Source organism: Vanacampus margaritifer, chromosome 5 (assembly GCF_051991255.1).
Source record: "Vanacampus margaritifer isolate UIUO_Vmar chromosome 5, RoL_Vmar_1.0, whole genome shotgun sequence".
In the NCBI taxonomy this organism is placed as follows: Eukaryota; Metazoa; Chordata; class Actinopteri; order Syngnathiformes; family Syngnathidae; genus Vanacampus; species Vanacampus margaritifer.
Window position 1 is genome coordinate 11,875,128 of NC_135436.1, and position 22,402 is coordinate 11,897,529.

The 22,402-nt window shown below is 39.2% G+C and overlaps 1 protein-coding gene across 1 annotated transcript in view; it reads left to right on the forward strand.

Moving 5' to 3' along the window:
• Positions 1-22,402, forward strand: part of cep164 (centrosomal protein 164) — a 53,038-nt gene that overhangs the window by 9,635 nt on the left and 21,001 nt on the right. Inside the window, exons 10-31 of the mRNA XM_077566241.1 lie at positions 249-352; positions 659-767; positions 932-973; positions 1,202-1,311; positions 2,669-2,864; positions 3,805-3,899; positions 4,103-4,157; positions 4,610-4,708; positions 4,846-4,907; positions 5,077-5,170; positions 6,541-8,879; positions 9,904-10,032; positions 13,786-13,981; positions 14,129-14,192; positions 14,271-14,593; positions 17,167-17,297; positions 17,387-17,481; positions 18,899-19,010; positions 19,244-19,466; positions 20,246-20,332; positions 20,502-20,587; positions 20,694-20,776. Of these exons, the coding sequence (XP_077422367.1) occupies positions 249-352; positions 659-767; positions 932-973; positions 1,202-1,311; positions 2,669-2,864; positions 3,805-3,899; positions 4,103-4,157; positions 4,610-4,708; positions 4,846-4,907; positions 5,077-5,170; positions 6,541-8,879; positions 9,904-10,032; positions 13,786-13,981; positions 14,129-14,192; positions 14,271-14,593; positions 17,167-17,297; positions 17,387-17,481; positions 18,899-19,010; positions 19,244-19,466; positions 20,246-20,332; positions 20,502-20,587; positions 20,694-20,776 (4,834 nt within the window). The remainder of the gene's footprint in view (positions 1-248; positions 353-658; positions 768-931; positions 974-1,201; positions 1,312-2,668; positions 2,865-3,804; positions 3,900-4,102; positions 4,158-4,609; positions 4,709-4,845; positions 4,908-5,076; positions 5,171-6,540; positions 8,880-9,903; positions 10,033-13,785; positions 13,982-14,128; positions 14,193-14,270; positions 14,594-17,166; positions 17,298-17,386; positions 17,482-18,898; positions 19,011-19,243; positions 19,467-20,245; positions 20,333-20,501; positions 20,588-20,693; positions 20,777-22,402) is intronic.

Below are 22,402 nucleotides of genomic sequence, written 5' to 3' on the forward strand. Positions count from 1 at the left end.
TCAGGATGACTTTTTTTTTTTGCTTATAATATAGTAAATTGGAATAAGGCTTTATCAACATGGAATAAATGAAGCCGTGTGAACACATTTTGCATTCCATTTAATATCATACATTTGTGTAATTGGAATGGTATCACAATTATAGTATATCCATGCGTCTTGACTGTCACCCTGGTATCTTGTTATGCAGTAGATTTGAAATTTGATTTTCAGTCTACAAGTTGTTTTTCCCTCTTTGTGTCATGAAGCTTCCACCAGAGCTTCGTTGCTCTGACAATTATGTTCGCTGTGACAGTCAGCTGGTGAGGGACATCCAAGAATGGGAGGATGAGAAGAATGATGCTGTCAAGAGGTTTGTTGTTCGCATGTTCATGGAATCTTGCTATAATCATTAGATGTGTGGTAATATTTGTCAAATATAAAAAAAAAACCTGTTATTTTGTTTGCATTAACAACTACAGTACCTGTCCTCAGTGTCCCGGTTTGTTTTTATTTATTTATTTATTTTTAAATCTTTGTTTTATTTTATGATTAAATTAATTATTATATTTTATGATTGTATTTATTTATATGTTTTATTTATATATTTTATATTGATTTTTACATCTTGTTTCTGACACATCCTTCTCCTTCCCAATTTTCCCATTTGTCCTTGCAGCCAAGATAAGTCTGGGCACAACTCCCTTGCCAGAGACATCCACAGTTGTCAGCTAGGCTCGGGAGCTGGGCAGGACCAGGAGGGAGAAGAACCAATCATAAATATGGACGTGGGTAGCTGACATATGACCTTGCATAGAAATACTTCAAGTATATTGACTTGGGAATTTGAGAATTTTAAGCATTAGCTACATTTTGTCTTTTATGTAATCGAGTATGTGCTTCCTTAACATTGTGATATTCATCACAGTATGCTTTATCTGTGTTTTAAAAGGCCCATTCTGAAGACCACAGTTCTGAATCATCACAGCAACAGGTAATGTTCTGTATCCCTTCTATGTACCTTGCTTCTGGCAGCACATCTTGTGTGCTCTTCACATAAGGTCAAATATCACCTTTTTTGTGTGTATGTGTTCAGTACGTGCTCTCAGAGTATTTAGACTCTGTCAATTCTGTTTTCTCTGAAAGTCACATATCGATATTACTTTGGTTTAATTGAAAACTAAGCATTTGGTGTGTGTGTGTTTTTTTTTTTGTCCTTTAGCTATCTGGGGAGTTACTGGACTTTGTCAGCTCTGGCAGCTTTGTGGCGATGGATATCAAAGGGAAGGAGGAGGAGGAAGAGGAAGAGGAAGAGACAGAAGCGACTACGAGGTAATTCTTTTTTCTCTTCAGAGAAAATGGTGACCAAGATTACAGTAGTTTACAGGTCATAGTGGTCTAAGTCTCATTCTTTACTATAATTTTTAAATATGTAGATGTAAATTCCTTCTTCTAAATGGAATTGTACCAAATGCAATATGCTGAGGAAAGGGCTGTTACTTTTTAATAATGCAACGGTACAATCTTCAATTCCAATGAAGTGTAAAATGTTAATAAAAGTAGAATGCAATAATTTGCAAATCTTTTTCAACATGTGAAATTGAATAAACTACAAAGAAAAGATATTTAATGTTCAAAGTGACAAAAAAAAATGTCTTTTTTTTCCTTTCAAATATCCTCATTTCGAATTTGATGCCTGAGACAGGTTCCAAAAAAGCTGATACAGATGCAACAAAAGACTGGGAAAGTTGAGGAATGCTTAAAAAATATGTTTGGAACATTCCATAGTTGAGCAGGTTAATTGAAAACAAGCAAGTGTCATGATTGGAGTATCCCCGAAAGGCTCAGTTGTTCACAAAAATGGGGCGAATTTGACCATTTTGTGAACAACCACGTGAGCAAATAGTCCAGCAGTTTAAGAAGATTTCTCAAGTTGAAAGGAGCTTAGGGAATTCATCATCTACCGTCCATAATATTATCAAAAGATTCAGAGAACCTAGTGGAACCAATTTTGAATCCCTGTGACCTTCAATCCCTCAGGATGCAATAAGTGCATCATACCTGCGACTGATTAACTTTACCAGACTGTTGCATTCTTCATTTGCCTTTACTGCGGCCTCTTTCAGTTCTTGTTAATTTCTGGGGATTTCTCCCTTCAGTCTCCTTCAGGAGGTTAAATGCATGCCATGTTGGGTTAATGTCCGGTGATTGACTTTGCCAGTCTAAGACCTTGCACTACCCCAACCCGCCCCCAAGGCCAAGACCATTGTTTTGTTGCATGATGAAGCTTCTCTTAATTAGTTTGGACACATTTTTCTGTAAATTGCCCGACAAAAATCCCTGAAAAAACAAGAACTGAAAAAGGCTGCAGTAAAGGCCTGTAAAAGAATTACAAATGGAGGTTGCAACAGTGGGTGGCTAAGACCTTGCACGACTCCAAGCCCCCCTCCCAAATTCAATTGAATTTAGGTCAAAATGGATATGAAAATCATGGTATTCTGTTTTAATTTACGTTTTACACGTTAACTGAAATGGGGATTTGCAAATCAAATTAATATTAGGTCTTAGGTCTGATTAAAAATTGTACTGGATTGACGCGACAGTAACTTTACAGAATAATTTTTTCACATTTTTGCAAGTAAACTAACACTTATGCTTTATTATTATTTTTTTTTTAACTCCTCTGCAGCCAAGATGAATCAGTGAGCGAGCCCTTCAGTGAAGACGTACACAGCTGTCTAGTGGAAGAGGTGCAAGAACATTTCCAGTGCAATCCTGTTTCTGACTCAAGAGCTGAACACTACAAGGAAGAAGAGAAGCCGGCCAAAACAACTTTGGACAAGACCCATTCTTTGGCTGTCAGTACTGCATCGCCAAGGCAACCGGTATTTGCACTGTGACTCAATAATTCACTCTTCATTGGACTTAATGTTGTAGTTATACTACATTAATTGTTATGCAATCCCCTCCAGTAGTAATGCAACAGCAAGGTAAATTCCTTTTTTTAGGCTTTCAGATCAATGAGAGGGGGGTGGGGGGCCTGATGTGTGAAACCCGCAAATCGGAAGTCCGTGGCATCTACCCCATTAAAGTAACATTTATTATTTGGTTGATAACACTTACTTGCAATAAGTGCATCAAGCCTGCGACTGATTGACTTCACCAGACTGTTGCATTCTTCATTTGAAAATGAAAATGCTTTTCCAGGCCTTTACTGCAGCCTCTTTCAGTTCTTGTTAGTTTCTGGGGATTTCTCCCTTCAGTCTCCTATTCATTAGGTTAAATGCATGCCATGTTGGGTTAAGGTCCGGTGATTGTCTTTGCCAGTCTAAGACCTTGCATTATCCCCACCCAGCCCCAAGGTGAAGACCATTGTTTTGTTGGCAGTGTGTCTAGGGTCTTGTTGCATGATGAAGCTTCTCTCAATTAGTTTGGACACATTTTTCTGTAAATTGCCCGACAAAAATCCCTGAAAAAACAAGAACTGAAAAAGGCTGCAGTAAAGGCCTGTAAAATAATTTTAAAATGGAGGATGCAACAGTGGGTGGCTTCAGACGAAACGTGTTCTGTCCTGAATTTAACACATGCATATGTTAAATAGCATGCAGCGAAAGCTGGAATTGTCAACATTTTTTCTGATATTCATCTTTTGATCTGAAACACAAATGTTTCAGTAACAAAAACAAAGGAATTCAATTGACCTTGCTGTTTCAATACTTTTGGAGGGACTGTATGTTGCAGCAGCCCTTATGTTAATGCATAGCCCGATTTTTACTAAGATCTTAGAAAAATGTTTATGTGCTTTTTTTTTTTTACATCCTGAAGTTTGTGGACTGCGACACTTACGTGGGCCTTGACAGTAAGCATGTTATGCAAGTCAATGACAGAGATGATAATGAGAAGACGGTGGCTTCCAAAAGGTTTGTTCTTTCTTACTTACTGTTCTGTTTCTTACTGTTCAGGAAACGGCGCTTATGATCATAATGTGACTTGTGCTACAGTCTAAATTTGTTGTTTTTCCAAATCTTTCCTAGTTATTTAATTCCCCTTTTGAAGTTTTTATTTTTTATTTTAATGCTTTTCTGTTACTAAAATAATCAGTTTTTGTTGTTTTTTCTTGCAGTACTGAGGCTGTTGGGCACTCTGGACCAGTGGATGAGCAAAGTAAAACTCATACAGTGAGTGTCTGTCTTTGACAACATGTAGACATACTGTAATGCAAAATGAATTTTGCAGATAATGCATGCAATGATACTTGACTAGTGCTAGACCAAACTTAAGTGGTTTGGAGTCTATTCTTGTTTGTAAAGGGCACCAGGTAGTAAGGAATGAATTGTTCTGTTACTCTGCCCATCTTAGATATTGATGAAAACAAAAATTTACCTTAAAAGAAAATGATATCAACATATCTTTGGCTATGTTGGCCCGATTCAATGCAATTTGATTGCATGAGAAATTTGAAAGTTCAGTGCTATGGCTATTTAAGATACGCTATGTTTCAATTCACTCGTTTTCACTTAGATATTGGTTTTGGTTATGTGATTATTTGTTTGTTTGTTTGTTTTTATTTTATTTCAAGAGGTTGTGTTTGGATGTGATTGATTTGTCTGTGTTTATACTTGTACATTAGGACTCAGTAGTGGCCATCAGGGATGGGGACCTAGTAGAGGAGATAACTGAGCTTGAGGCCCAGTCTGAGGAACCGTGCTCTGAATCACCACGGCAGGAGGTAGACCAAAGACTGCCATCTATATTTTGAGACGCCGTCGTGTCTGGCAGCTCATAAATCTACCAGGGTCTTGCGTTTGAGATGAATCAGAAGTGGCTAATTAACTAATTATTTTGTTCTTGTTGTCTTTTTTAAAGATTTCAGAAGAGGGTTCGAACAGCGGTGATTTAGTTTCTGAGACAGAGACTAGTAGTAAGAGGTTTGTTTTTCTAAATTAATTCATGAGAACAACTATTATCATCCTAAATGCACTGTATCGATCATAACAGGACTGTTCTGGTTATCTTAATTTATGAGATTTGTCATGTGGTTTTTTTGTTTTTTGACTTAATCTCTGTTAAATTCACCGTTCCCACTCCTCGCCGTAGCCAAGATGAGTCGGGGAACGACTCCTCTGTTGAAGATGTTGACAGTGACATGGTGGCTGAAGAAGCTCACGACAAACAAAAGACATCAGCTGCAGTGAGTGGATGTTTGAACATATGCACAAGTTCAGCATGTTATGTTTAAGATGATGACATTCTCGCCAGACAGGAATTACGTTATTTTAAAGAAAAGTGCTCACAGTCTTAGATCCGTTTTTTTGTGACAAACCGTCGGCCACAACAATCATCTTTCAGGCCACCGTAGATAAAACGTGATAGGGTTTTGTGTATATGACTTTAATTCATTATGAAGTCATTTACAACAGACAGAAGCTAAACTTATCAGGGGTTCAACTTCACTAAGCTTCCAATTTCAACTCAACTTCTCAGAGTGGAGGTCCTTCAAACTTCATGTTTGTGGTTCTCTCTGGGCATTATAGCATCCTCCCACAGTCTAAACATTTATGTGAGGTCTGTCAATATGCACCCTGTGTTTACCTGGTGATCCGGAGAGGAGAGGTATAGTTTACAAATGTCTAGTATTATTGTTGTATATAATACTGTATATAGCGTGGCAGAGACTCCGAGTAAATGGCTGCATTATGTGACATTGAGCTAATAGCAATAGCATCAGCAACTAACAGGGTTGAGGGAGATGTTATTGACCTGGTTACATTCTTGTGACCAATAGGTCACAATGATAAATAAAATGAAAAAAACAAAAGTGATGCCAATTTACAAAAATGTTGAAAAACATTGTGTCAAATCTTGGTCATCTAATTTTTCTAAAATACTTAACTTTTTTTTATAGAAATACTTGATGCCTTTGTTGAAAAATAGGATTTACTAAATGACCATCAGTACGGCTTCAGAAAAACGATCAACAGCTTTGGCAGTGATAGAATTTGTAGAAAATACAGCTACAGCAATAGATAAAAACAACATGCAGTGGGTGTATTTATTGACTTGATATTATTGATCATTTGATTGTAATGAGTTATTCAATTAAAATAAAACAAAATGTATGGTGTTTGATGGTATGCAACTCAACTGTGACATAAAACTAATTTGAAATGGTATTGAAATTGAAATAGTCACTGAAACATTTTTGAGGAATGGTTATTGATCATAAACAGGCCACAGGTAGAATACACCACATGTAAAATAGCTAAATCAGCGGCTGTTCTTCATAAAGTAAAGGATTTTCTAAATACGAAAAGTCTTCATATATTGTACTCTTTTCTTGTGTTGCCTCACATGCTATACTGTGCTGAAGTTTGGGCTAATCTATATGAAGCAAATGTAGACGCAATTGTTTGACTACAGGAAAATGCAAATAGAATAGTTAATAATGTTGGCGACAGAGAATCAACTAATCAAATATTTATAAGATCTGTTATTTTAAAATTAAAGAATTGGATATCATTTATATGAAGACATTGGATGATGAAATTGTATCCATGCCAGGAGCATTTCATCAAAGAGGAAGAGGAGGTAAAGCAATTGAGGCATGATCAGGAGATCCGGATTTGTCGACAAAAGGAGGAGCTGATGAAACAGGAACAGGAGGAGGTTGTGCAATTGATGAGGGAGAAAGAGACAAGAATCTGTAGACGAAAGATAGAGCTGAGGAGAGAAGAAGAGGAAGAAGTGGAGCAATTGGAGCGTGCGAAAGAAATGAGACTTCATGAACTGAGGAAAACGGAGGAGGAGGAGGAGGAACGGTTAAAGAGAGAAATGGACATTCAAAAATGTTGCTTGCAGGAGGAGCTCAATAGAGTTGAAAAGGAGGCCGAGCAGTCAATAAGAGAAAAGCAGATGAGAGTGAGATTCTGGAAAGAGGAAGAGGAGGAGGCAGAGCAGTTGAAGAGGGAGAAGGCGATAAGAATGTGCCAACAAAAGAAGGCGCTGATAAAAGAAGAGGAGGAGGAGGTGACACAATTTAAGAAGGAGATTGAGAGAAAAATCCATCACTTCAGCGAAAAGCTGAAGAGAGAGGAAGAGGAGGAAGCAAAGCAACTGAAGCAGGAGAAGGAGCTGAGGGTGCAGCTCCACCTGGAGGAGCTCCAGAGAGACGAGCAGGAGGAAGCAGAGATTTTGAAGAGGGAGAAAGATGCTCGATCTCACGTAAGCCAGGAACAACAGATGAGAGAAAAGGAGGAGGAGGAAGCAAAGTTGAAAAAACACATCGAAACTACCAAACATCGCCTCGACGAAGAGTTTCGTAGGGAGGAAGACGAGGCTGAGCGAATGAAAAGGGAAAGGGCAACAATCACACATTTACGCCAACAAGAAGAACTCAGAGGATATGAAGAGGCGGAAGATCAATTGGTGAGGGAGAGAAGAACACGGCTGCATCATGACGAACTGAGGAGAGAAGAAGAGAAGAACGCGCAGTTAATCAGGGAAAAGGATTTGAGAAACTCTCTCTTAATAGACCAATTTAGCAGAGAGGAGGAGGAGCAGATGACATGGCTAAGGAGGGACAAAGAGATGAGAATTAGGGCTTATCGGGAGGGACTGAGGGGAGAGGAAGAGGATGAGGTCAAATCTTTTAAGAAAGAACAAATGAGAAGAATTTGTCTTCAACAGGAGGCGCTTAGAAGAGAAGAAGAAAAAGAAGTGGACCAGTTGCGTAGGGAACGACAGAGAAGAATGCGCGTCTGCCAAGAAGAACCGGAAAGAGAAGAAATGAGTGACTTGGAGCAATTAAAAAGGAAAAATGCCGTGAGAAAAAATCTCCAGGAGTTTAGCAGTGAGGGAAAAGCGGCAGTACGGTTTGATAGAGAGAAGGCGAAATCATGGCCTCGCAGTAAGGCACACGGCATAAAGGAAAAATTAAAAGGGCTGTTTATGAGGGAGACTGATACGCAAACACAGCCCCATGAAGATGAACTGAGAAGTGAGGATGAGGAGGTGGGCTGCTCCTCAGTCGATGAAGTAAGCGGAAGAGAAGGAATGCGAAAGACACAACTCCACCAGGAGGGCTTGAGGAGCAGTGAAGAGGAGGAGGGAGAAGACTTAATGTGGGGAAATGAAACACATCTCCAGCGGGAGCTAAATAGAGAAGATGATGAGGAGGAGGTGGATTTTTTAAAAAGAGAAAAACAACGAAGAATTAGCCTTTGCATTGAAGAACTGAAGAGAGAGGAAGAAGAGGAGGTTGAGCAGTTACAAAGAGAAAGGGAGAAAAGGATGCGCAATTACGAGGAGAAGCTGAGACAAGACGAAGAAATTGAGGCAGAACATTTAAAGAGAGCAAAGGAGCAGAGAATACGTCTCCTCCAGGAAGAGCTCAAGGTCGAGGAGGAGGAGGAGGCAGAGAGATTAAAGAGGGACAAGGAGAAGCGAATGAGTCTCCTCAATGAGGAGATGCACAAAGAGGAAGAGCATGAGCGATTGAAGTGGGAAAATGAGAGAAGCGCATGGCTCCAGCAGGAGGAACAGGGCCAACATGAAGAGGAGGAGCACTATAGAAGGGAGAAGAAAAAGCGAACATGGCACAGCAAGGAAACGTTGAGGAAAGAGGAAAAAGAGGAGGTGGAGCAGTTGAAAAGGGAGAAGGAGAGGAGAATGCGTTACTGTCACGAGGAATTGAAGCGAGAGGAAGCTGATGAAGCGGAACGCTTGAAGATTGAAAAGGAACATCGAATGGGTCGTCTCCAGGATAAGATGAAGAGAGAAACGGACGAGTTGATTGACAAGTTGAAGGCTGAGAAGCAGAAGAGAATGCGTCTCCGACAAATAGACCTGTGGGGAGAAGAAGAGGAGAGGAAACTCAAGACGGAGTACAAGGAGAGGCTGAGGTAGGTTAATTATAATATTTATTTCGATTTATCCATGTAAGGCAGTCATTTTAATCCTCAGTTGCATTGTCAAAGAGGTAATATCAACACGTTATATTGGTCTGTAATTTGTAACATGAGGACTGACCAAAAGTATAGATTTGTGAAACTCACCGAAACTGGACATACCCAATGCCAGCGTTTGATAGCATTTGTGTGAATAAAGATCCTAGTTAAAGTGATAAAGTTACTAGTTACTATTAAAAATGTAGTCAGTAACATAATCTAAGTAGCACATCATGAAAACAATGTAACGATTACTGTCACTTGAAAAAGTACAAGTAACATACTTTTGTTTAGCATTGTTCCTCTGTGGTCTGAAAACACATTTCTCAGAGTGGAGAATGGAATCTCGCACGTTGCAAAGGGGGCACCAAATGTGTCAGGTTCAGTCAGCCTAGAACATTTAATTTAAAAAAAACTGACAAGGGAGGGAAGACAAGACACTTAGATTATTTTTGCTCGCGAGGAGAACGGACAGAGATGTGCACAGTTACAATCTCCTATCACTCTGAAGCACATTCTGCCCAGCCCTCTCTTTTTATTTTTTTTACAGGGCGTTCCCTAGTTACACAGCTGTGCTGCCCTAAAGGGGAGGGGCACACAGCAGCAACATCAAAACCATCCCGGATATGAGTCATTGTGCAGATAATGTAGACGTGTTTTTCTTCGGCACAGAATATTTCAACAGTCAAAGTTCAACAGTTCAACCGCAAAACACAGTTCTTGTTTTTGAAGCTGTAAGAGCATGAGTCATGCTTTGCAATACTATAAGAGTAAATATGGGATAATGTACATTTTTATGTACATTTATTCTGACAAAATGTTTGTTTTTTTGGAAGGGGGAAGGGGGTTCCCGTCCATGAAGAATATAGTGTTTGCATGAGGCACAATTTCCAAAGATTGCCATGTCTCTTCTGCTAGTTGGCATTACGACTCTTGGGTTTTGAGCGTTTAATTAATACTGTCTCTGTCATCTCCTCAGGGCTTTGCGGCAGTGTCTCCTGGTCAAGAGGAGATATGAGGAGACCTTGTTGAAAAAAATGTTTGGGCAGAAGGAAAAATTGACAGAATCTACCTTGATGAAGAGAGAAGAGGAGAAATTTCAACTCAGGTATGACAAAAAGTATTAAATTTGTAACTGAAATACTCCTTCATAAATGTTACTTGTTACCATTGAAATAATGGTTAAAAAAAACTATATGTCAAAGAAAGGATAAAACAGATTAATTAAACTTGTGTAACAGTCATCATCTCAAATGAAACTTGGAAACTTATAATTTTCCTTAAAGGAACCCTGACTGTCATGACGAATTTGTTCTATATTATTTAGTTGGTTGTTACTGACATAACTATGAGATACATTTTTCAAAAATCATTTCCAGTTTAATACATTTTGTAGAAACTTTATTTGCACGTACGCCGCCATTGGTATTTACTTCGCAACGCATTCAGTGCGTAGTGACGTAGAGTGGCGACTGGCTCTCTGCCGAACAATGTGAAACGCCTATAAAGAAAGCAAGGTAAGCCTCGTTGCGTTCCTAAAGGGACGATCAAAACTCTTAAATGTGTCTGGTGAATGACGAGAGCACGGCGTGGTGGAAGGTGACTCTTAGCCTGGAAATCCAGACTCACTCGCGACTTTGCCGGAGAGTGAGTCTGGTATCAGTCGCATTTCTGAGGCGGGGCAAACCTGAGCTAACAGACAGTGGACTGAACCAATGAGCGAAGAGCGGACGTAATGTCAGAAATACGATTCGTTTAAGTCTTTTATTTATGTTTTTTTTTTTTTTGGAGACGGGGTAAAAATCCAACATGGTTACTAGCCGAAGAGAGACAGTAGTGAATGACATTGTTGTTGAACGTCGTCGTTAAGGGAAAAACTTGATGACTGAGTGACGTTGCTCAAGAAGATAGCATCACGCAAGACGAATTTGATTTGGCCGTCCTGTTTTCGGACAGAGCCGAATCGCTGTCTATGGCCGCCTGTCCAGACCCACTTTCTTTTTGAAAAAATTGGGTGTGGCTTGCCAGGCTTGGTGACTCTCCCGATTGCATGTTGTTTCTTTAGGAACGCTACGAGGCTTAACTTGCTTTCTTTATAGGCGTTTCACATTGCTCTCCAGAGAGCCTGCCGCCATTCTACGTCACTACAAACTGAATGCGTTGCAACGTGAATAACAATGGCGGCGTACGTCCAAATAAAGTTTCTACAAAATGTATTAAACTGGAAGTGATTTTTGAAAGATGAATCTCAAAGTTATGTTAGTAACAACAAAATAAATAATATACAGTAGAGCAAACTTGTCATGACAGTTGGGGTTCCTTTTAACATGGTAGTCAACCTTAAACACATTTCTTGACAATAATATGTTATATGTGACATCACTAGTCTAAACATAACATTCTGATTAATATTACTTTTGTGGAATATGAGTTATGTAGCAAAATCCAGCGTTTTTTATCTATCTCAGGGGGCAGCCATTTTGCCACTTGCTGTCGACTGAAGATGACATCACAGTTGCTCAGGGCTCAGGCAACGACCAATCACAGCTGACCTGTTTTCTGAAGCTCAGCTGTGATTGGTTGTTACCTGAGACCTGCACAACATTGATGTCATCTTCAGTCAACAGCAAGTGGCAAAATGGCCGCCCCCTGAGATGGATAAAAATGGCTGGATTTTGCTGCTTAAAGCATAACTCATCACTTAATCAACCTTTTTTTTGCTGATAAACTGTATAAACTGATGTCTACAAATGTTGTCTACATATTATATGATATGTTTGGTGCCACCTTAAGGTTAAGATAAACACAATTTGGCTGTTTGTGGTCTCATTACACGACACGATATGTATTACGTCACTAGTTCCGCATGACGTAGTCGCCCCCGCCGACGCCACCCACCGGCTCATTCTCGTACACGCCTCCTTAAACGGCTTCTTAGTGAGTTGCTGCTGTCAATCACAGCCAGACGACGCCCAATCCTCTTCCCATTCGCAACCCATCGGTCCTCCAGGCAACACCCACTTTGAGTGCCAATTTCAAATCTTAGTGAGGGGTGGAGCAAGAGTCTGACTTCTTGTTGAGTAATCCTTGAACTCATATTCCACTAACTCAATATTAACTAATTTACTACCATTGACGGCTATTGACGTCAAAAATTCATTTGAACTATTTCTATTAATTAAATTTTTTTTACACTTTTGTTAACAAGGGTATGAAAACCTAGATTTTTTTTATTGTACATTTAGAACAGATATCAAATTTATAATTAATCGTGAGTTAACTATTGAAGTCATCCGATTAATTACAATTAAAAATTAGGACCGTCAGGCGATGAAAATCTTAATGAATTGCATGACTTTACGAGTTAGCTCACGATTAATCACAAATTTTATATCTGTTCTAAATGTACAATAAAAAAATTATAGGTTTTCATACTCTTGTTATCAAAAGTGGAAAAAAAAAGTTAAACTAATAGAAATAGTTCAAATGAATTTTTGACGTCTATAACCGTCAATGGCAGGGAATGAGTTAACCAGAATACCATATTTATACCATATACACTAGACTAGTGGGGCTGCATAGAACATATCAACACATCAACATGATGGTCAAACAAACTTTATTATCGAGCACTACACCCAGATATTTGTATTTCTCCACTATCTCTACATCAGCACCTCTAGTAACAGTTGGTAGAAAAGAGGTTGACTTCCTAAAATCAATAATCATATCATTGGTTTATGAAGTATTCAATTGGAGATAAGACTCAACGCACCAGGCCACAAATTCATCCACACAGGTCCACGGTCCTGCTTGCCCTCCTGCAGAAGACGAGCAATAACTTTGTCGTCTTGTGCTATTGTATTTTTCCTTCCTTGTCTATAGAAATGGCCTGCCGAGCTACCGCGAGCAACATTTCGAATACACCGACCGTTTTCTGTGTTATGAATGTTGACTGGGGGACTGGGGGCGGCTGGGCCTGAATTGGGGTGGATGGGGGGCGGGGGGCCATGGGAGGAGCGGGGGCTGTGGACCGGTGGGGTGCCTGGCGGGCCTGCAGTGCCCCGTCCTGCTGCGTTGGGTTGGGGGCGCAGGCCGTGTTGGGGTGGGGGGCACTCCTGCTCCTGGGTTTGCTCTCCGGCCGGTGTCGGGGCCGGGGGTTGTCCTTTGGCGCTGCCGCGGCCTGGGGGGCCCTGAGGCGTTGCACTTGCTCTGTCCTGGCAGGGGTCGATGGCTCCCCTCTTTGGTGGAGATTTTCATGCATGCCAGATCCACCACACCAGCATCTATCAAAACTCAGACACAATCTTCCTCAGGTCATTGAATCGGTGGAGGCTGGTGTCTGTGGATCTCACTCTGCTTCGTCTGTCCTTCCTTCCTTTCCTCAGTCTCTCATTTGGTCTCGAGGTCTCCCTGATTTGTTGGAATTTAGATGTTTCTGGGGTTGGTGAAGGACTCTGGTTGGTGACGTGGTGGGTGGTGTCTGGTCGGTGCTGGATTTCACTTTCCTTTCTTTTCTTTGGTCCTTCCTCGGGTCTCCTGACGGCCTCACGACTCTGGCTGGAAGTGTTCGGTTTAGGTGAACGGTATGGGATTTTTTAATAGGTTTTAGGTGAACTAATGAATACACACTCACACACACGCACATACACATACTCACCCACATAGAAAAAAAAAAGAAAAAAAAAAAGAGAGAGCAATGATGATGACATGCCAAATCGGTAAAATTACCGAATGAACAATACTGAGCTCTCCAGAAAAAAATAATAAAAAATGAATGTTGACTGCACGACACAATGCATATTTAGTTAAAGAATGAAAATACAGTGCTGTGTGTTTGCGTGTTTGTGTGTGGGTACAGGCAGGACCGTGAAGCTGCCATAAGAGCACTTTGCCTTGCACTGGAAGAAGAACGGGAAGCTGAACATCAACAGCTGAAGGCTCAAAGGAGGCAATTCATTGAGCGCCTCAAGGCAGAGTCCGAAGACGAGCTGTATACTATAAGAACAAGACTCCATGAAGGCAGGGCAGAGAGGCTGAACTTTTTTACACCCGAGGTAGCTGTCGATGACTTTTGTCTCTTTGGGTTACAAACGTCCTAAATAATGAAATTGTTTATTGCTGTTATAATGGAGATGATCAGTAATCCCTTTAGCCTAGTTATCTTAGAAATGGTTTTGAGGGTAACCCAAGCTGTGTCTCAGCAGGCACATGAGAAGACTTTGGATTTGGGCTTCTGCAGCACGTTCCACCCACTGAATGGTGCAGGTAATATCATTCTTCTCACACACATTCTATTAATTGCACAAAATAAGAACTGTATCGATTTTCATACCTTATCCACAGCTCCAGAGTCCCAACATGAGCTATTCGGTGCTTTCAGACTGCCTACTCAGAGGACCAACGCCACACATTTCTCAGCCTACCCTCCGACTCTCACGAACGCCATGCCGACCTATAACACCACGCATCCCCCATTGAGCACTCCGGAGTCACTGTTCTGTCACACACGAGCAGCAATGCCTCTGCACCCGTTCACCACCACATCTTTGAGAGAAACATACCTTTCAAATCCTGCTGCTGGCTTTTGTGATCAGCTGAGGCTAAATAATTTCAATGAGCTCACGGTTTATCGTTTCCAAAGACAAAATTCACAATGGAGTCTTCCTGTAAACATGTGAATACTGTACATTTCTATCCATCCAGGAATAAATAGTTGATGGAGTGTGTACATTCTTCTACAAACTTTTTTTCTGTAGAATATCTGTCTGATGACGCCATAAATACCAAATAAATGCATTCATAAATCACAGATTCGAGAACCTCTTTAGCACACCATGGTCTACTTCAGGGATACTGAAAGGCAAATCTTAAATGGCCTCTTTTTCTCTCTCGATAAGATGAGTCAAATCATCAAGGTCAGTCAGGTCATGCAGCATGAAATAGTTGAATTGCTTACACTATTTTATCCTGTGGCTACAAGTTGTGTTAAATCTAAAGACACACTGGCAACTTCTCTGACCAGCCAATGCAGTCTATAGAATCAAAATTGAAATATACGAGTTAGTAAGAACAACATCTTGTGTTTTCAGTGTTGCCATCTTTTCATGTTATAGGCCTATAGGCCTGTTTAACCTTTTTTTTTTTTTTTTTTTTACCCGTAGTGACTATTCAAAATAATAATAATCTAAGCGTGCAAGATCAAGGGCCACTTTAAAAAAAACAATTTTTAGTTCGAGTTTTTTCTTTTTTTTCTTTTTATCTAATTAAAGAGACAGTGTATAGACTTTAGTGCCATCTATTGGTCAACTAATAGTTCATTTTAAAAACTTTTTTTTTTTTTTACACACTAATAATTTCAATAATATGCAAACAAATACAAACACATCAATGTAAATGTTATTATTTTATATAATCATAGGTTTAGTAATTCCTAATTATATTACATATGTCGCACCAGACCCGTCGCCAGAGCCCAGGCTTAAGGGGAGCACATTAAATGCATGGGGGCCCCCAATTATTATGAATACCCTACAGACAGCATTAACTGCCCCATATATTTGGATAAATTCACGTAGCACTGCCGTGCATCCATCCATTGAATGGCGCCTGCTGACCAGTATTATCAAAGACAGCATTTACAGCATACACATACAGTAGAGTACATACACATACACCGTCGTGAGTATGTTGAGGCCGCAGCTATATTGGATGAGGCAAAGTGAAGCTATTTGTAAAGATGCCTCGTTTAGTTTCTCTTTGGAGATGTATCATCAAGCCACAACTCATTGGATTAATAAGGAACCATTACCTTTGATTGTATTATCCCATTCGATCTCAATCTTACAAATGATTTGCCGATTTAATAATTGCCACATCCAATATGGCGGATGCGCTGACATCTTGGTCTTGTGCGCCAGCATCGTCGGCACTCCTTACGTTGTTTGGGAATGTCACCCTTTTATTTGTCTTGAATAAACGGCTACGGCGACGCCGAAAACAAGAACAATTTACGAGCGGCGAGCAGTAGCAGCAATGAACACAAGCAGCCACAGCGAGACCTGTGTTGCGTTTACTGAACCCAACACACTTAGTTTGTTACAATATTTTTAATGTCTTAGTGATAAACAACTCAACATTACGAAAAAAAAAGGGAAAAAAAGTTTATTTATAGAGATCCATGCCTTAAATGCACAATCATCTTGGTGGGTGGGCACCCCTATGGCCCGCCCATGGCGACGGGTGTGTGTCGTCGCACCTCGCCTTACAGGAGGCTGGGATACCCGAAGGAAAAGAACTTCGCGAATGTAGTTACATGTGCTCTGCAATTAGCTGGTGACCAGTTCAGGGTGTATCCTGCCATTCACCTAATGTTAGCTGGAATAGGCTCCAGCACACCCCTCACCCGAGTGAGGATAAGCGGATCGTACATTAAGCAGATGGATGGGTGGACGTAACTGTCTGACTAATGCTCAAGAGTCATACCACTATTGTTTGAATTATTTAGAAGGTGTCTCTCAAAACTTAAAGCTGCATTATCTTTACACTTCATCAGGAATGTATCTTGTAATAGCTTTTGAGAATTGAATGTGGAGTCTGGCTCACATGTCACTTGAAATGGAGTTTTTCTTAAAATACAGTAAAGGTATTGGTCTTATTGCTTCCTGATTTGTGGACTATTAGGCACATGTGACCAAATAAACTGGGTGAAATTCAGTGGAGTAAAGGCTCTAATTGTGAGCAAGTGATGGCACTCTAGCGCTAGGACAAATGTCCTCTGTTTAGGGGGCATAAAAAGGTGCATCTCAGTGTAAAAGAGTTTAATTTAAAAAAGTAGAAGTCATATAAACAGAATCATAAACATAGGGAATTTCAGAAAAGCAATTATTACCCCTTTTTTTGCATTAAACACAAGAAAATACAACTAATCTGACGGATACATTTATACCTAATTAATGAATTAAAATGAATGGATATGAATCTATCTATCTATCTATCTATCTATCTATCTATCTATCTATCTATCTATCTATCTATCTATCTATCTATCTATCTTATAATCAAAACTATAACAATCCAATGCATTCACTCTGTATATAGTGTTTTGTTTTTGTTTACTTTTTAATCGATCTACTGAACGAGATTGTGTGTTTGTTTGTTTTAGAATGCATACCTGAGGCAAATTAAATCGTGATTCGTGACCAAACTAGAGGAATAACGGGACGTACTATTAACATACGTGCGTGCGATGCCCGTCGGGCAAAACCTTTGCTTTTCACATTGCGCTACCCGACTTCAAGGAGATATTTCATGGCAAGCTTACTTTTGTGACGGCGCCATCATGACGAATGTACTTTTGACGAAACGTTCCGAGTGCGTCACCATTTTTGGCTGCAATGAGTCCATAATGCCGGCGTCCGTTTTAAATGTAAATCGAGCTGAATGTGACACTTGTGTTACAGAGTAGTTCTTGCAAGCCAACTTGTGTCTGGAGCAGTCGTTATTGGCATGGAGGTCGTCGAGGAACACGGTGATAAATTTGAGTTCTCTGAAAAAGGTACACAGGATCTCCCACTCTCCGGATAGTTTGATCAAATCGACGATTTATGATTTTTTTTCTGATTAAATGTGCTGTTTTGGGCTACTGGCGCATAGATTTTTATTACCCACCTTTACTACATGGTACACGTACACCTGCAATAAATTCAGAGGTGGTAAAAGTACTTTATCTGTATTTTAAGTAGAATTAAATACAGTATGTGTATTGTGTTAAAAACAAATACAGGTAAAATGTAGCTACCGATTTAACTCCTAAAGCTATGAACTATTTTTTTTTTTTTACACTAATCTCTAAAATGTACTTGAGAAAATAGTAGTAGTAGTAGTAATGATAATAATAATAATAATAATAATGTTTATCATTTGTAATATACAATAACCGTTTTGTTTACTTAAATGACTTATATTGAGCTTTTATTGTGTCGTTTTCTATGATCACAAACTTTGGCTCCCTTTGTGCTAAGGAAATAGGTAACGACCAATCACGGCTCACCTGTTTTCTGGGTTTGGTCAGCAAACTGAGCCATGATTGGTCGTTACCTATTTCCTCAGTAGCTACATGTGATGTCATGTCATCTTAAGTAACAGCGGCAAGTGGCAAAATTTGTTTTTAAAGGTATTATTTTTTCATGAAAAATAATGAAGTTATCAAATTCATTATAGACTAAATATTATGTTCTTACTGTTGAAAATGGCTCAATGAGTCAAGTATCCATTTAAACAGTTTGACTATTTCCTCACACACTTGTTCACAAAGAAGTGCACTTCGCCCCATCTTTGCTTGTGAACGATTGAGCAATTCAGGGAAGGTCCTTTTATACCCAATCATGTCACCCACCTGTTCCCATTTAGCCTGTTCACCTGTGGGATGTTCCAAACAGGAGTTTGATTAGCATTTCTCAACTTTTTCAAAGTTCATCACGTTGAACATTATGGCAAATGTTATTGGTTTAACTTCATTAGCAAATCATTGTTTTCTGTTTTTATTTAACATGACGTCCCAACTTCATTGGAATCGGATTTGTCAATTTTCATTTTAATGAAACTTACTATACTTGTTGATAGTGTTTTCACAACACATCTCAAATTTTAGGTAACTCGGGGCAGGGGTTTGTGAGCTATGGCCGCCAAATTTGACATTTTTCTGTGGAAGTGGGTGTGGCTGCCTTCCTTTCAACCCTTATATCTCAAGAACCAAACGGGTATTTTTGAAAAGGGAAATCAACAGTAATTCCAAATCTACAGTCACTTAGAAAATTGGTGCATATTTTAGTAACCCTTTGACCTTTTATTTTAGTTGACCTTAATACACAGTTTAGCTCAGTCATTTATTTACATTTATTACTTTTACATGTTACTGAGTAATAATCAATTGTCCAGTTCTAATGACAGTTTTTTTCCCTCCACCTCAACAGAGCTCAATGAATATGCGCAAGAAATAGGAATTGATCCAGAAAAAGAGCCAGAACTTATGTGGCTTGCCAAGGAGGCCATGCTTTCCCCATTGCGAACGGGATGGTTGGAGCGGTGAGTCACTGGAGGTCATACAGTGCTCCATTTAAAAACAATCAGACATTGCTTTTGAACTGGGAGTAAAAGGAGCAATAAATACTCTATTTACAAATAATCTGAATTTTCTCAATATATTTCATGGCTCAGGCTTTATAGGGTTAAATCGTTTGTCCCTTAGCTAGGTGTGAATGTACCGACTAGATGTTGTCATCTTTTTTTACTTAAATCTTCTGACTTCTCACCTGCAGTGAAGACGAGAGTGGGAAAATTTACTACTACAACTGTCAATTGGGCACATCCATTTGGGAACATCCCTGCACAGTGCACTACGGTCAGCGGGTGGGTCAAGAGCGTGAGCGTGTCCTGCAGGCGCCTGTTGATGGGGTGCCTGATGTGAAGAAGAACAAGAAGAAATTGAAAGAAAAACAGGAGGAAAAGAAAAGGGTGAAGGAATCACTCAAAACACAAGGAGTAAGTGTTTAACTCATTCACTGCCATTGACGGCTATAGACGTCAAAAATTCATTTGAACTATTTCTATTGTTTAACATTTTTCCCACTTTTGTTAACAAGAGTATGAAAACCTAGAATGTTTTTATTGTATTAGAACAGATATAAAATGTTTGATTAATCGTGAGGTAATTAGTGAAGTCATGCGATTAATTACGATTAAAAATTGTAATCGCCTTATGCCCCTAATTTTTAATAATCTTTTTGTTTAAAAAAAAGATTAAAAATAAAATATATATATATTTTTTTTTTCTTTAAAAATAAAACATTTTTAAAAAATAGGGGCGTCAGGCAATTATAATTTTTTTTATCGTAATTAATCGCATGACTTCACTACTTAACTCACGATTAATCACAAAAAAAAATAAAATAATCTGCTCTAAATGTACAAAAAAATGTATAGGTTTTCATACTCTTGTTAACAAAAGTGGGAAAAAAATGTTAAACTATTACAAATAGTTAAAATAAATTTATGACGTCTATAGCCGTCAATGGCAGTGAATGAGTTTACATAATCTTTTTTTATGATTTGTGTTTAGTTCTGTTGTCTAGTTACTGTATGTGTTCAAAGGGTTTCCCAAACTGGTCTGAGCTCCTGTTTTTTATGGCAGGATTTAAATGATGCAGCAATTGCTGCACTGAAATGTCCTTCAGTTTCTTAAGAAGACGTGATTAATTCCACAGTTTAACCAACTTTCAAATGATGTGTGACACAAATGACTGTGTCTGGTTACACCTCAGGAATCAAGAGAGAGCAATCCAGAAGCAGCAGAAGATGATATTAGGGCCATTTCTGGAGACCACCGTTGCGATTCACCACAGCAACGGGTACGTTCCCTGCTTACGTGCCTACTTGGCTTCGGTTTTGTCTGCATTATAAAAGCACAACCTTTTTGTCAAGTCAAGTCATCATCATTTATGTAGCGCTTTCAAAGAGCCGCTTTATGTTAACAGTATTTTGTCATGTCAATTGTTCGTCCTGTGTCGTGTTATAAAGCTGTCGGGAGAGTTTTTCAGCGAGAGAGTCGCTGGAGAAGGGGAGCATGGCTTGGTAAAGCAAAATAAGATTAAAGCAGTTGAAAGGTTTGTGCTTTGGTCATTGGAATCTGATGCTATCATCATGTGCATTCGTATTTCTAAAATGCTTGAAGATGTTCTTCACTATAATATGGCACTTTGTTTTTGTTAGTTACCTTGCGTGTGCAGCAGCCATAAGTGGCCCCCAAATCCTTGAGGAGCACCCTGATGAAGAATTTAAGTTCTCTGAAGAAGGTACAAATCCACATTCCCAATATTCAAATGCATCGACACTACATTTAGGGGTGTCAAAATGAGTGCATTAATTTTGAGTTGATTTAAAGTTCCTTTAACGTCAATATATATTTTTAACGCATGATTAATGACCGCCTCTTACTTGGAAAGCCTGTACAGGGGGAATTCCAGTTGTAACACAGCAGACACGTCCATGTTAAAAGTTAGCAGTAATAAATTTAATAACAACGCATATATTTGTGGAGACTGGGGTCAAGTTGTATTTTACACTTTTACAATTTGTGCAGAATTTCACAAATTACCTTATGGTAACAATTAGATTAGAAAATGTCTTTCTTTTTTCTTTTTTTGCTTTTTGACTCTTTTCCCACATAAGAACAACATGGAAATTTTCTTTTGGGATGATCTCATGTTTTTTGTTGTTATAGTGGACGCCCGGACAATATGACTGTAACGTGTTGTAAACTTATTAAGCTTATATGCAACATTTTTAACATGAACATCATGCAAATCAACTTGCGATTGTGATAGTTAAGATCCAATCATGAACCAGAAGTGTTGACATCATCTCAAATATGCGTTTTATTCGTTTAGACACGCAAATTTGTCATGTCTACTGGTACCATCTATGGGTCTGAAGGGGTTTTAATATGAAAAGAAAAATGCACTGAGCTGTCACCAACTTCTTACAAATGCAATTATGCAATCTTATGGCAGATAAATGACCTCAACACAAATTAATATCACAGTAGTCATTTTTTACAGTACAGTACATCTTTTTAACACAATCACTGCCATTGACGGTTATAGACGTCAAAAATTTATTTGAATTATTTCCATTAGTTTTACATTTGTGCCCACTTTTGTTAACAAAAGTATGCAAACCTAGAATTTTTTTTGTATTAGAACAGATATAAAATGTTTGGTTAATCGTGAGTTAACTAGTGAAGTCATGCGATTAAATACGTCAAAAAATTGTAATCGCCTGACGCTCCTAATTTTTAATAATTTTTTCTTTAAAAAAAACATTAAATAAATAAAAATAATAATTAAAACAATTTAAATCGGGAGTTAACTAGTGAAGTCATGCGATTAATTATTTTTAAAAATTGTAATTGGCCGACGACCCTAATTTTTTATATTTTTTTCTTAAAAAAACAACACATTAAAAAAATAAAATAAAAATAATTAAAAAAAAGAAAAGATTATAAAAAATTAGGGCATCAGGCGATTAAAATTTGTAATCGTAATTAATCGCATGACTTTACTAGTTACCCCTCCGTGAGTCATCACCTTATCGTGGTGGAGGGGTTTGCGTGTCCCAATGAGCCTGGGAGCTATGTTGTCCGGGGCTTCATGCCCCTGGTAGGGCCACCCAAGGCAAACAGGTCCTAGGTGAGGGACCAGACAAAGCATGGCTCAAACGACCCCAATGACGAGTACAAACCTTGGATTTTCGTTTCCCTTGCCCGGACGCGGGTCACCGGGGCCCCCCTCTGGAGCTAGGCCTGGAGGTGGGGCTCGAAGGCGAGCGTCTGGTGGTCGGGCCTATACCCATGGGGACCGGCTGGGCACAGCCCGAAAAGGCAACGTGGGTCCCCCTTCCCATGGGCTCACCACCGGTGG